Genomic DNA, 15,181 nt, shown 5'->3' with positions numbered 1-15,181 from the left:
ACCGGATATAGTTCCTTACCACTTGAGGGACAATTTAAAGCGCGAGATCGACGAGATTCCTCAGCATACGCATCGCCTGTGGTTGTCGTGAAGAAAAAATATGGTTCTAATCGGATATGTATCGACTATAGAAAGTTGAACAATATATCCCTGTTCGATCCGAAACCGATGCCAACAGCCGAAAAGGTTTTCCAATGACTGTCTATCAGCAAATACTTTACTAAACTGGCAGGTACCCGTTGCTAAGGAGGACATTCACAAGACGGCTTTCGTTACGCACTGCGGTACGAATTTTTCAAAATGCCATTCGGGATGGTTAATTCGGGAGCGACTGTCGTTCGCGCTATGCGCTCTTTATTAAAAAGACTAAGCGACGTTGAATGCTGTATTGACGAACAAATTAATTTATAAAGATATAACATGAATAATATTAACATTAACATTCAAAACTAGCATTTTAAACAGGTTTTCAGTCAAACGAATATATGTAATGTTCAAATAAAATTATGTTATATCATGGCATTTTGATCAGACAGATTTCTTCTTTTTGTATTTGTTAAGATTCAACGACCTCCTTCATTGTCATTTCATTCCTCTTTCTTTACATGACAATAAAGTTATGCATGTGTAATCGTTTTAAAACATTTTTTCATCAAAAGAACGGCAAAATAACACATCATTCGAGTTTATGGGGAAATCTGAATTAATACAAAAATAAACATAGCGCCCTCTATCGGCATTTATGAGAAGGTACATGTGCTACATTTGACCCGGTCTTCAATGTATTTTCAACCAAAACCTTAACTTATGACTCACCATTCCTGTTACAGTAGGATATAAAGTTTCATTTCACCCAGTTTCATTAATGCACTCGAAATGATATTTAAACATGACATGGTGACCCCATTAAGGGTAGTCTTAAATGGGTTTTGCACCATTTCACGCACTTAAGATCGGCCATTTATTGACCACTGATATGTGGCGCAACATTTAAGATAGGTTTGATCGATGTTCTAAACATGATATTTAAACCAAAATTTTGGGTTTATTTCAACAGCCCCTTTTCTAAACGCACCAAATTCATAATTTAAGACCGGCCTTTTGGGGGTCCATGTGCAGCCCTTATATGCTCTAAATTGTCAAACCTTTTGTACTCGACATGCTATTTAAATCTCTGCTAGCTCCCGGGTTATAAAACAAATGCAGCTTATCACTTTCACAATAAAAGCAGGTACATTAGTTTTAATAAAACAGTAGGAAACTTTAACCCTTTCTCGATGTACTTAAGTTTTTTTTCTTCTGTCAAATGCATTTTGCACCATAGCTCATGCAAGATATTTGTTGACAAAACATCTAGGGCAAGCGTGGCAATGTTTCTATTGACCTATAATAATTACCAATAAGCTAAATGCAGTCGTTTTTATTTTTCATATATATAAAGATAATGAATGTGTAATAATGTTCGCTACTAGAATGTGGTAAGATCTGCACACGTTGAATAAGGAGAAGGGTGACCGCAGATGCAAAAATTAAAAAAGCTAAACTTTCTTAAAAACAGGCAAAATGGAAAAGTGCGAGAAAAAAGGGACAAATAATTTTCGTAACACTACAATACTTCTCGGGGATTTAGGATACCGGTACTATGAGAACAAACTGCTTTGTCAATCCTTCATATATTTTACCCAGATTGAGAAATTTGGATATTTCGCGAGGGTGGTGTTTATTAAAGTTAAAATTGCGTGTCTGTAAAATAAAGTTAGCGTAGGTCCATTCATTTTTTTAAATTGGCAAAACTTTAATCATGAGGATACGCGATGTATGAGACACATAAAACATATTCAAATATTTTGAAAAATTACGATATTTATCGTGTAATTTAACAGAACTAGCACTACCGGTAGAGTTTGTGAGATAAACATCGTACAGCGCAACATGCAATATTATGCTTAGCGCATTCGGGATAAATAAATATCTTAAAACGGGCAATAGCTCGCAAAAGACCAAAATTTAGCAAAAAAAATTTGCGTTTACATAGCTAAATCAAAAAAATTAAATAAATATAAAATGATCTATTCACAAATGCGAAAGAATAGTCGTATAAAAAATAAAATATATGAATCCATCAAGAATCTTTAGCTAATTTTTTCGCCCTAACTCTTTAAGATTTTAGCACTGACAGGCCACAAAAGTAGACTATAAATCTGATTTGACTGACTGTGTGCAATGAGTACCGGTAGTCGGTTTATCCAAAATAAGATCGATATTCAGCAATCCACTCATAAGCGTCATGGAAAAAATATGCCGCCAGATGCTATTCCACCTTAACAATTTACTGTTTGCTGCCTTATCAGTTCAGTTTCGAAATTTGGTACTGCGTATGTTCACACGTCTGCTTGCATGGGCAAAAATGTACAATATTTGGGGAATCCCCGTTAATGAAAGACTTAATAGGTTGGCACACGTTTTGTATAGTAAAGTGGATAACCGGAGGTGCACCCCCTTCGTCCAGTGATACCTAAGTTTTTCCATTCTAGAACTATTTACGTTTTAAAAAGTCTAGTTTTTTTGTTAAATAAATGTTTTACAATAGCTTGCATCTAGTATAATCAGAATATTAGATATCAAAGGACATAAAGTGGCAACATTTTAAATGTTTTGTTAAGTTAAAGTTGGGCACTGGTCTAGAATCCTACAACATTTTGTCAGGGGTTTTGTGCGTTTGGGTTCGGGTGGGTTAAATATTATTCTTATTATATTTATTACCCCATATTTATGTGTTCTTTGCAGTCGACGGCTTTAGCAATAAAACGTATTATAATTTTGCAGATCTGGTTACCGTAGTTCAATTTTAAATTGGGTAAATGGGTGGGAAAACTTTGGCGTTGGTCTAGAATCCTACCACAATGGACACTAGTTGGGCAATATTATTAAATAATAAATATAGTGTAGTACAGAATAAGGTACTTCTTAGTTGCAAACTAATTCTATAGTCGCACCAAACTTAATGTCTTAAAGATACAACACAGCATACCAAAGCAAGCCTAGATGCAGTCTATATAAAATACTTGCCATGTCAATGTCCTATTACTTTAGATCTGTTTTACCTTAGATCACCTTTCAGAAAGCATTTTTATCTTCTGACAGTTGTTTGTTTTGTTTTTAAACTTTTTACCGAATTATGTGGCCCGAAAAAAAAAAAATTTTTTTTGGACACATGTTGTTTTTGTCCGAATTATTTTTTTTTTTTTTTCAGTCAATTTTTTATGGCTCACTTTTGACAAGGAAAAAAACATAGTTGGAACATGAAATTTTCACAACTGTTAAATACCCTCCCAAAGTTGCTTCTAATATAAAAAAAAAATTGCCTAGGTTCTAAGGGGTCGTTTTTAGGGGGGTAAAACTGTCATTTTTTGTTAATTTTGGTTTTCGGCACTTTTCAGAGATGAAAAAATGTAAAAAAAATCTGATATATTTATGGATGATGGATAAACGACATATGCAATGCTAAGTAACAAAATTTTAAACCTTACCCCTGAACTGTTCATCCGGGGGGTCAAAATGCAAAACACTTTAGGAAATTTCAATGATATATTTACACTAGAAGGAAATGACATAAAAATCTGAAAATTTCACAAATGTTAGAGAACCATTTAAAGCTGATGTTAAAATAAACATTTTACCTCTTGAAAATAGGGGAGTATTTTAGGGGGGCAAAATTAAAATTCGGCCATTTTTGTGTTTAGAGGTGTCTAAAAAACTAGAGAAAACATTGTTAAATAGTTTTCAATTATAAAGACAAATTATAGGATGCTTTACAGCAAAATTTTGACCTTCAACTCAAAATAATTTACCCATGGGGGAAAGTATTTAACCAAAAATATAGAAATTAAAGTGATTTTTTGATGGAATAAAAATTGCAAACAAAGTGGTGTTCAGTGCCTGGCAGATTTTTCATTTAAACTTGCGTCGGTAAAATATGTTGTTTTGTAAAAGCAATAAGTTAATTTACTAAGAGAAACCTCTTTCTAAAAGACAAGTCGCAAGCGCTTAGTTTCACTGAGACGAGACACTTTGCACGATGAATGTTGCACGCGCTGGACAAAATAAGCACAGCAGGGAGCCAGCCGCTCGCGGCCAGAATAAAGCAAGCGATATGACCAAATTCTGTATTGAAGGTTTTCTACCGCTAGATTAGAGTAGATAGCTGTAAAGAACTAAATCGATTACGTCACATTATTGACTTTTGTCCCCAATTAGAGGTGTATAGGGGTGCAAGAAAAAATTGTCAAATATTTATTAATTATAAAGACAAGTTATAGGTTTGCTTCGCAGCAAAATTTATATTAAGACCACTGGCAATCTATCTTGTAAAAGTGCACCATATCCAACCTATAACACGCAACTTCGGGCCACATCCGCTTTTGCCTGCTAAAGCACCGAAACTGGAAGCACGACATTGGGAGTATATGGACGCTGACAAATAAGACCCGTTGAAAGAATATAGAATAACTAGGAAATAACACCCTGGTAAAGTATAGTAGAACTGCGCTGTACCCCCTCTGGTATAATATAGTACAACCGCACCATACCCCCTGATATAATATAGTAGAACCGCGCTATACCCCCTGGAAAAATATACAAAAACAGCACACCCTGTCTAGTTTTTACTGTTTTCACAGGTTTTTGACTTTTTAATTAATTTTATGTAGTTTACTTTACTTATATAGGAACTGATGATGCCAGTATAGGTGAAATATTTATTCCTTTAAACAAATGTCTGATCCTGGTTTCACTCAGGTTTTTAAACTTTGAGTTTCATTGCTTCTTGTTTAGTAGTTTTCAATTGAAAAAAAAAAACACTTTGATAGCTTCAGCTCTGCAAATTTAATACATGGCTGCAGACCCAGTTCATTGAAAATGATTAAAATGACTCCAGCTCCTGCTTGACAAATACATTTAAAATGATACCAGTTTAGGCTCCACAAACAGAATAGAAGTGGATCCAACAAAATGCTTGGCTCCTAGCTTCCGGGCTCTAGCAGGAGGGCCCTTTAAAACTGCTATTTTTTAATTTAATATGTTTGAATGTGAAGGGACCAGGTTTTGTTTGAGAGCCTTATAGCAAAGTTAAAAACTACATTATAAAAGAAAGCAGTTCTACCCTTGATTTATTAAGAGTTAATCAGTTTTAAAAATTGGGATTTTGGCTTGAATATAAGGTTAGTGTTGACACTACTGTAAATATGAGGTTATTGTTACTCTTTTTTTTTTCATGAAATAACTAATAGTTAAGAAAATTATACATTAAAAATGATGTAAGTAACACACAAGGCTTATTTAAATCATTTGAAAAAATGTCATTGTCCGGACCAATGAAGTTTGTCAAAGCTCCTTGGAACAATGGAATTTACACAACCATTTTCACACCAAGACCTTATCAGGTAACTTGTAAATACAAATCATTAAAAGCATGTAACTATGTATTGCACCAGCAATGTGTTTTTATCTTGTTTTTGCCGCTATTCTCTTTTGGTTTGCTTTGGTATGTTTTAAAGCGATTTTTGTCTGGAGCTAGATATAAAAAGTAAACATTGTAAAATTTTTAAATTTTTAGACATAACAAAGAGTGGGATATAGGTGCGATTCAAAAGTTTAACAATCTGCTCGCTTAGGGGGAGATAATTGGGGGACAAAATACCTAAAAAAGTTTAAAATTCTTAGATTTTTATAGCTATTTACTCCTATCTATCAGTAGTAATATTTCCGAAACAAAATTTGTACATATTCACTTGTTTGTTTTGCTCGTGAATAGGGATGTAAGTAGAATATCAAATCCTTGGATTCGATTCCTATTGGGATTCATATCCAATTCTGTTGTCGATTTCAGGTAATTAGAACCAATGTAATTTAATGTTTTACTTCCTATGGTTGTACCTAATTGTTCAAACGCAGGTGGCCAGTTTAGATAAAGGCCTGTCACTGCGGTGACACATTTATAGTGCTTGCTTTAAATGTAGCTTTGTAGTGCAGCATCAGTGTTTGTTCAGGCTACCTATTTCTTTGCGTCTCATGAAAACCTTTGCCTCATAATTAACTGTCAATCAAGCGTTATTGAGGTGCGACTAACATGTGCAATTTTCTTAACTTCCTTTAGTTTTAAATGTAACATTCCCTCAGAAAACGTGATGGCCTTGGACAAAATACTCTACAACAGCAGTTCCCAAACTAGGGTCCGCGGACCAACTGGGGTCCGTGGAACAGTTTCAGAGGGTCCGCAAGAGAATTCGTTTTTAAGTTGTTTACCATCAAGTAGCGAATGTTTTTAAACATTAGTCTATGTTTTAAACATGATATGTCATCATTATTGTCTTAAGTTATGCTTTATTATTCTATCATATAGTGCAGTGGTTCTCAACCTTCTTTAGGACCAGTAAAATTTTAAAACAAACTTTGCGGACCGGTGGACCTTCAAAAATCAAACTCAACCCAAAATGTAATTACGACAAAATAATGCAACTTTTTAGCAAATAATTAAAACTTCGGTTTTATGAGTAATTTACCACTGTTTTTTTGATGTCATAGGTGTTATAGGTGGTTCTATTAAAGTTATTCACATACAACTGGTGTTAAAGTTTAAGACTTAAACGAGCTGTAGCATACTTTTAAACAGTTGGGCACAACACTTGTAGCATTGTCACATACGATAAGATACAAAGTAGACAGTGAACTCTATATGTTACGTTGCAATGCTACAAATTACGGAACTGGCAAAATGCTAAATTTGTTATACAAGCTTTTACATCTTGCAATTAAGATATAAAATTTTAATATATTTGGCGGACCGGCCGGAAAGTTGACGCGGATCTGCGGTTGAGAACCACCGGTATAGCGTGTTTTATAATGTCTCTTGTGACATCAGAGAATCGTTCGCATTGGTTAGAAAGTTGTTACATTAGAAGTGGGGTCGGCAACCTTTTTCTGGTTGCGGGCAAAAACGAAACTCAGAAAGGTCTCTGCCCGCCGCACAAAATGTTAACTAAGAATTGTGCTACTAAAATGTTACAACCAACTGTGAATCAGAAAGCCCTTGGATTTTGTTTTGCACTTAAAAAAAGTTTAAATACATTTAAGGAGGCAGTTAAATGTTGGCGGAAAGCACTAAAAAAACGTTTGTTTGGTTTAAAATTCGAGTCCACACGTCGCCATCCGTACTACTAATGAATAGTATAATAAAACTACTTTGGGGAAACGTGACAACTTTAATAGTTAATTAGTTCAGTGTTTATTTAAAATAAAAAATAATTAAAAATATTATTATGTCCAATAGTTTTGAATGGGTTTCCTGTTTGTCTGTGACGCACTTGACAGCCTTTCACGACTGAACGGTAAAGAAGCGCTGAACTAGTTCGAAAGAAGCAGTGGCGTATCCAGGGGGGGGGGGAGTTTTGGGGGGGAATTTTGTGGGAAGTGCTGCTCCATAGGGTTATGTCAACTTTAGGTTAATAACTAGCAAGGTTATGCACAGCGTAATTGTCAAGTATTTGTTATGATAATAGTAATGTTTTATTCTTTGCAATACATTATTATTTAACTGCATAACAGATCACATTAGTCAAAAAAGTAAAACTAACACACAACAATGCTTTAAATATCAGGACCGAATTGCTGAAGAGTTCATCGTGTAGTGTTGCATTGTGCTCAGTATATTGGCAAAGTATTAGTTTCAGCAACAACCTGAACATGTATTGCAGCTTTCACAACTGCTGCAAATGACAGTTGTTAAGATTGTTAAACATTTGGAAGATTATGTTTTTAATTTTTATTGTTTTGTTATTTATTGGTGTGACTATAGTTTATATTAGGATTAATTCCTCCCCCAAACAAAATCGAGGTTAAAAAATTTATTCAAATATATACTAGGATTCCATTTTCTAAATTTGTTATTCTAGATTCAAAACTAAAGTTCTAAACAACCTGGGATTTTACTTTGAACATCCCTACTTGCGCAGCAGCAAAGCGACTTGCATTATATCATGTATTATGTTTCTGTCTGCAAAACAACAATTTTATAGGTTGCACACTGAATTTAATTGCATTTTTATTAATGACATTATAAAGTTATGTCGTAACATAGCGTCATACAACACGGAATCTAAAAAACACCTATTGTTCATGAGTGAACCATTGCACAAATATGCAGCTAAAATCAGAAAAAATGCGTTTATTTGGTTTAAGATGGCAATACTTTTGATTTAATAGATGGTGCTTTTGGCACATCAAAGAGTTTTGCATATTTCTTGAAACAGCAGATTTATAGTTTGTTTTAACATTGAGTGATTGCTTGGACAAGACATGGCAAAAAAACAATACCATAAATACTTTGCCGTAATTGAATTTATTGTCATGGTAATACAAAAAGATTCAAGGCCATGTAATATAGTTTTACCCATCGTAGAACGCAACAAAACATTGCAAGAAGCTTCATTTATATGGTATTTCTGAACTCTGTCACCAGTTTGGTTGGTTGGACCATAAGCAAATAAACAGCTTAAAAGTTTCTTTAAAGGTAAAGCTTATAGCCGTCAAATGCCAGTTTATTACTGTCTCTGAAAATGGTGTTATTGTTTTAATGAATATTGATATCTCTTATAATAAATTCCAAAGTTTGCCCGCCGTTCCATTGGCGATTTTCGATGCCATTTGTCCGCCGGCATATGCTCGCTGGCCTGTGATTTTAAAGAGACAGACAGAGCAATCAGCAGTCATACTGCTCCTTCATTTAGGCGAGGGGGTAAAATATAAAGCATTTGTCGGCCTCTTTCTTTAGAGAAAGTCGTGCATTTCAAGCGTGCGCCATCGCAAACTGGTCACAGGTGAATAATTTTCATTTTCTTTTTTTTTTGTTTGATGCAGTTTGGAGCCGGGATTATTTGCTTATATAAATACTCTATTTAACTTGTGCAAAATCGGGTATTTTATCTAGTAAAGTTAATATTTTATTGCAAAATGATTTTAAAATTAATTATGTTAATGAAAATGAATTGATTGGCAAACTACCCATTTTGTATCTAAGCCTATTTAAGGCGGAAAATTTTTGGCCCATACCTGTATTTGCTTGCAGAAGCAAGTAAAAAAACTATAGAACATGTGACATATATGCTAAGCCACAAATCAAAGTGAAATTAATAGTATTTAAAAGTAACCCTGAAAAATAACGATATTTATAATGACCCACAAACTTTTAAAACATAAAATAAACCTAAAGCCCCGAAAATATACCCCGACAAAATATACAACAACCGCAAACCCATCTAGTAAAAAAACTTCTTTTATAGGCTTGCATTCATTTTATTAAAACAACAAAATTTTGATAAAAATCTTTGCTGCAAAAATGTGCATTACATTTAAAATGTGTTAATTGGGTGTTTCTAATGACAATATTTCCTTATAAAAATGCCATTACCATCAGAAACCTTTCCTTTCCTGTAGAAACCTTTCCTCCCCCAATTTTTAGAAACACGCCTGAACCTAGTTATTTTTTATGTATGTTTTACTTCCCAAAGAAGCCGCTTCTATCTCGAAACTAAGTTGGTAGGAAAATAAAATGATAACAATTCAAAGTACTTAAAAGTTTTTAAATGTTTAAGAAAAAAATCGAACAACAAATCATGTGCATGGTCATTTAAGCCTTTTTTGATTTAACTTGTATCAACACTTTTGGCCTGAAAAATGTGATATTGTTACTGCAATAAAAGAAATATTAAAATTTTGTCAACTACTTAAGGAAAATCGACATTTCATTGTTAGAGAAATTTCTAAAAGAAACAAACTTGATGTTATATGGAAATACAGGCATTAAAAGTAGTATTGCTTATTTTACAACTTTGCTATGTTTCAGATTGAAATATTGGAACGTGCTTTGCAGCGCAACACCATTGTGTGTCTTAATACAGAAGCTGGCAAAAGGTTTATTTCCACTATGGTTCTTCGTGAGAGTATGGTAGTAAGCCATCATTGCTCCCAAACCACAGGAGCCACTGCCCTGCTGCTTTTAAAAGATGGTAATATATAATTAGAAATTATACTGTATTTCAGGATATGAATTTCTGTTATTTAAAACTTATTCTGCCATTTGTATTGGGTAATTGGAACTGCTATAATTTCTTTATTTAACACAAAAGGTTATTCCTAATTGTACAGACCCGAGTGATTTTTTTTGATATAGGCTTATCACTGTGGCAAAACAATTACCCTGCTTGCTTTAAATGTAGCCTTAGTGTGGTGTTAGCGTACTTCTGGCGACAAATTAATTGCCTATTTTAATCTATCATTATTACTTCTCAATTACATGTTATGTTGCTGGTGAATAATGTGTAATACTAGGTGCAGAAATTTCCAATTTCCCCTAATGCATTAAACTTGCAAAAGTAGCATTCTATTATAGAACTTGATGGCCTAGACCAGACTTGGGCAACATACGGCCCGCGGGCCGGAAGCAGTTTAATCCGGCCCGCTGCTTATTTTCAATAAAATACATAGGCTAAGCGAAAACCAGGGTAAGTTGACAGATCTTGTCAAGACCCCGCCAAATTCGATTTTTAGCCTGTTTTAAATGCTAAAACGGAAATTCTTTTTTCGCTTCGCGCGAATCTCTTCTGTGTTGCTCGTATGTTCCACGCGATCTTTTGGCAACTTCACAGACAAATAGCGTCCTCTGCTCAGTGGCAATCTCTCCAACGAAAGTTTAACTTAGCATAATATTTAAAATATATATAAATATTAGGCTAAGTTTGTTAAACTTTGTAACAAATCGGTAACTTAAAGTTTTAAAAAAGAAGAAAAAACATATAGGTAAGTTTTTCGTTTTTTTCAGGTATTTTAATCTTAAGTTTTGGGTCAACGCGCCCCACAACTTAATAAACGTTAATAGATCAAGCAATATACATTTTTAGTCGGTGCTCAATGCTTCACGTACCATCTAAATCAGCGGTTCTTAACCGGGGGGCGCCAAGCAATTCTAAGGGGGGCGCGAGCTCGACTTCAATATTTTAAACTTTTTGCAGTGGTTTTAATGGTTTCGTTTGGGTTAGGCATAATTCCTACATACAAACTCTGTTTTTTGCCAACTTTAACATTAAAACTGCAAACATTTTTCGCGCTGCGCGCAAATCTTCTCATTCCCTTTGAGAAAATCCACGCTATCACCGCCCTATTAAATTAACTTATAAATAAACGATAAAAGCTATTGCCCTTTCGGACTAATTTTCATCCATATTTTATATATGATAACAGGCTATGGCAACAGGGGGAGTCGAACTTTTTTTGCGCGAAACTATATTGTTTTTGCAATATTGCCGTTGTATTGTGTGTCGTTACATCTTTTGAAACACGATAACGCAATGTTTAATATTTGAGCTTGACTTTTTTTGCGCTCGACATCATACAACTCTTACAACTGTGGAGTCAATGCCCTCACAACACGTTTGTCAAAATCAGCTCGATAAAATCGCGCGACCAACAATACCCTTCACTATTTTCCTGTTTTCTTAGTGATATTTAATTGCAAAATGTCGAAATATTTTCATAGGGAGGCGCAAGGCATGAGAAAATTACCAAAGGGGGGCGCGGCTGAAAAAGGTTAAGAACCACTGATCTAAATCTAAATTAAAGTTTGCATTTTCAAACAAACATAGTCGCAAATTTTTCGCGCTTCGCGCCCCGTTTTGTGACCTTCTTTTATTTCGACTTGAATTGCACATTTTCGAACAACTCTAAACGTAATAAAAGATTGTGTTAGCTTAAAACTTAACCCTCAAAACCTAAACCTTAGACCACAATATTATATGATCATGTTTATTTACTCAATAAACTTTTCACTCAAACAACTTTTCTTTATTATTTCTTATTGGTCTTATGAATTTTCTTCTTTTAGCTTTTCTTGCAGCCTGACTATTCTCGCAGTCACGTTTCAGGCACCAACAGTAGTCCGCCATCATTGTTACATCCCATCGCCCTTGATACCGCGTTTCCATGGTTTTGATGTCCTGGTGAAAACGTTCACCTTGCTCCTCACTCATGTCACCCAAGTTTTTAGGAAAATTGTCCAAATATGCGTGTAGAAAATGAACCTTTAAACTCATTAAACACCCAAGTGCTTGATAAGAAACCAACAAGTTTTCTACAATATTTTGGTAATCCAGGTCTTTAGTATTTCCAAGAAATTTAGATACAACTTCTGTGAAAGAGAGCCATGCTTTTTTTTTCCACATCCGTCATGCTAGTAAGAAATTGTGGGCCTTTGGTGAGTGTTCTGATTTGGGGTCCAACAAATACACCTTGTTTAACTTTCTCGGTACTTAAGTGAGGAAAACTTTCCCGAATGTATTTAAAACATGCACCTTCTTTGTTGAGAGCTTTTATAAACTGTTTCATGAGGCCCAGTTTGATATGTAATGGTGGAAGTATAACATTAGATCTGTCGATAAGAGCGGGCTGTACAGCATTTTTATAGCCTGGTGTAAGATACTCCCTCAATGGCCACTCACGTTTAATCCAATGATTTATCCTATCTCGGCTGTCCCATTCACACATAAAACAAGGTACTTTGCAAATCCAGATTGTTGACCCAGTAGCATATTTAGGACTTTAAAATCAACGCATACTTTCCATGTATGAGTGCTATATTGCAACTTTGAAAGTCAAAGTTTCATATTTTCGTAAGACTCCTTCAGCTAGTATGAGCTACAGGGATAGAAGCAAATTGATTTGTATTGTGCAACAATACAGCTTTTAGGCTTGACTTTGATGCATCAATAAAGAGGCGCCAGTCACTGGGAATATACACTGTTCTCAATTTCTCTGTAAGACCTTGAACATCCACACAATAGACTAAAGAGGGTTCGGAGGCAAAGAAGCGTGTGTATTCACTCTCACGATGCTTATACCAAGCAAAATTGGCATCGGTGCTAAGCATACGTTTGGCTTTTAATCGGGAACCCACAATAAGAGCAGACTCTTTTGGCTCTGACAAAACTCATTTAGTTCCGCTTGATTGAACTTGGGCTGCTGATCATCATCACACTCATACTCGGAACATTCTTCAGACAAAGTCTCTTCGCAGAATCTTCCTCAGCTGTTTGTAGGCCCAAAACTTTTGGAGGCAACAGGCTGCTATTAGTAGTGAAATGCAAAATTTTAAATCACAAATTATAAAAAATCTTGACGTGATAGAAAAAAAGCGACTTCATATTCGTAATCAGCGTAAGCAAATTATCTTAGAAGTCACCATTTTAGCCAGAAAATAAAAATCATGTCGACCAGTGTTATCTATGCCATATTGGGTTTTTAAAAGTTAAATAGTCTATTGAAAATATACTAGAATTCAATATTCAGGATTTGTTATCCTGCATTAGTTATTCTACATTTGAAACATGCTATTCTAGAATACCTTGGGATTCTACTTAAACACCATCCTTAAATATAACAATATCTTAAATGTTGTATTAATCTTTGGAGCATAATGGTTGGAGGTTGTAGTAAGACGTAATAAGAATATCAAAGCCCATACAGAAGTAGGTATCATTTGAACGTTTCGAATAACTCTTTATTCATTTTCAACATAGAGAGAAGTCACTAGTGGTAAGTGTATATATAGTGCTAAGGCAGACATCAGAAAGAAGGAAACGTTGATAGATACATAATCTAAACCGGGTGTGCGGCGATTAGAAGGTAGGTCGCCGATAGCAGATAAGGCCATCCACGTGATCAGATGTTGAAAAGATAGAGTGGTATAGAAGCTTGGTCTGCATTAATTTCCGGGTTGTGCCGTGTTATTTCTACGGTTTCTTTAATCAAAAGACGACGCCAACACCGACTTTGTCGCAAGAATCTTGGGGTTTTTAAAATCGATTTTGTGACGAAGGTAAACTTTAGGCCAATATTGGTGGTTGCTCAAGGTAAACTTTAGGCCAATATTGGTGGTTACGTCAAAGCGTAGTTGTAAAGGTATGCTAACCATTACTTTTTAGTATAATGTTTGACTGCTACAACAGATCAGTTAGTAGTAGTAAAACTAAAACACCGCAATGTCTTATATAAAACGGCTAAATTTGTGGTGAGTGCATTGTGCTGCACTTCATTCACCCATATGGGCAAAAAAGTGTAGACAAACCTTGTGTTTCTTTCGTGTTTCATGTTTTTGTTTTGTTACTACAATTTGGACAACTTATTAAAATGTTTTTGAATAACCCCCCACATTTACATTCTTTTGCATAGATTTTCAAGTAATGAATGAATTTGATGTTCTCTCTCAACATCTTGATATTAACCTAACAACATGTGTCAATGACACATATCCAAAAACTGAAGATGAATGCAAAAATATTTTTCTGCAATATCAGGTGAGGACCATTTTGAACAATTTGGCTTTTTCCAGTCCTGAATAGTATTATATTTTTGTTTTTTTTTGTTTCAATGTGTATTATTTTTGTTTTTTAGAGCAAATATACAATATTTGTTTCGTTTTTAATATGAATATAAAATAAGTTTCACACATTAAAAAAGTCTTATGTGACTTTTTGGAGATTGTTATTTAGTTGGCTGTTTCTGGATAGGATCTTTCCCTATGTATGACATCATGAACGTAAATTCCCTAAAGTGAATTATAGGTATACCTCTGCTTTTTTGTAACACATAGACTAAATAATAAAATTAGTATAAAATCTTTGTTTACTTGCGGCAAACTAAAATTGTTAAAACTATTTTGTAATACACCTACAAAAATATACCTAAAACTTCATTACGGACTGAAACTGTTACATAGTTGAAAGAAATAGTTCGGATTTTATTAAAAAATTGTAGCAGTCACCAAACCAAACCTAAAATTAGGGATGTTCAAAGTAGAATCCCAAGGTATTCTAGGATAATAGGTTTTGAATCTAGAATAACGAATCCAGAATAGCGAATCCTGGTTTATTTTTATTAAATTATTTTACCTCGATTTTGCTTGGGGAAGAGATTAATCTTAATCTACCCCAGGGGCGTATCCAGAAATTCAAAAAGGGGGGGGTTACGAATTTTCAACTTAGGGAATTCCCCGTTGTTTTTTCGTCTGATGTTAATGACGCCATAAAATAGTGACGGATAGGACGTCATAAAATAGCGATGGTAATAACGTCATAAA

The 15,181-nt window shown here is 34.5% G+C and overlaps 1 protein-coding gene and 1 pseudogene across 1 annotated transcript in view; one reads left to right on the top strand and one right to left on the bottom strand.

The window, feature by feature from the left end:
- The first annotated feature begins 5,297 nt into the window (after positions 1-5,297).
- Positions 5,298-15,181, top strand: part of LOC146140536 (endoribonuclease Dicer-like) — a 56,767-nt gene continuing 46,883 nt past the window's right edge. The window contains exons 1-3 of the mRNA XM_083392646.1: positions 5,298-5,441; positions 9,899-10,061; positions 14,275-14,399. Of these exons, the coding sequence (XP_083248772.1) occupies positions 5,355-5,441; positions 9,899-10,061; positions 14,275-14,399 (375 nt within the window). The 5' untranslated portion in view covers positions 5,298-5,354. The remainder of the gene's footprint in view (positions 5,442-9,898; positions 10,062-14,274; positions 14,400-15,181) is intronic.
- On the bottom strand, positions 11,874-12,432 carry LOC146140541 (uncharacterized; annotated as a pseudogene).

This window comes from Ascidiella aspersa, chromosome 6 (assembly GCF_963924565.1).
Source record: "Ascidiella aspersa chromosome 6, kaAscAspe10.2, whole genome shotgun sequence".
In the NCBI taxonomy this organism is placed as follows: domain Eukaryota; kingdom Metazoa; phylum Chordata; class Ascidiacea; order Phlebobranchia; family Ascidiidae; genus Ascidiella; species Ascidiella aspersa.
Note: the sequence above shows the minus strand (reverse complement) of the source record. Positions and strands in the feature narration are given on the sequence as shown.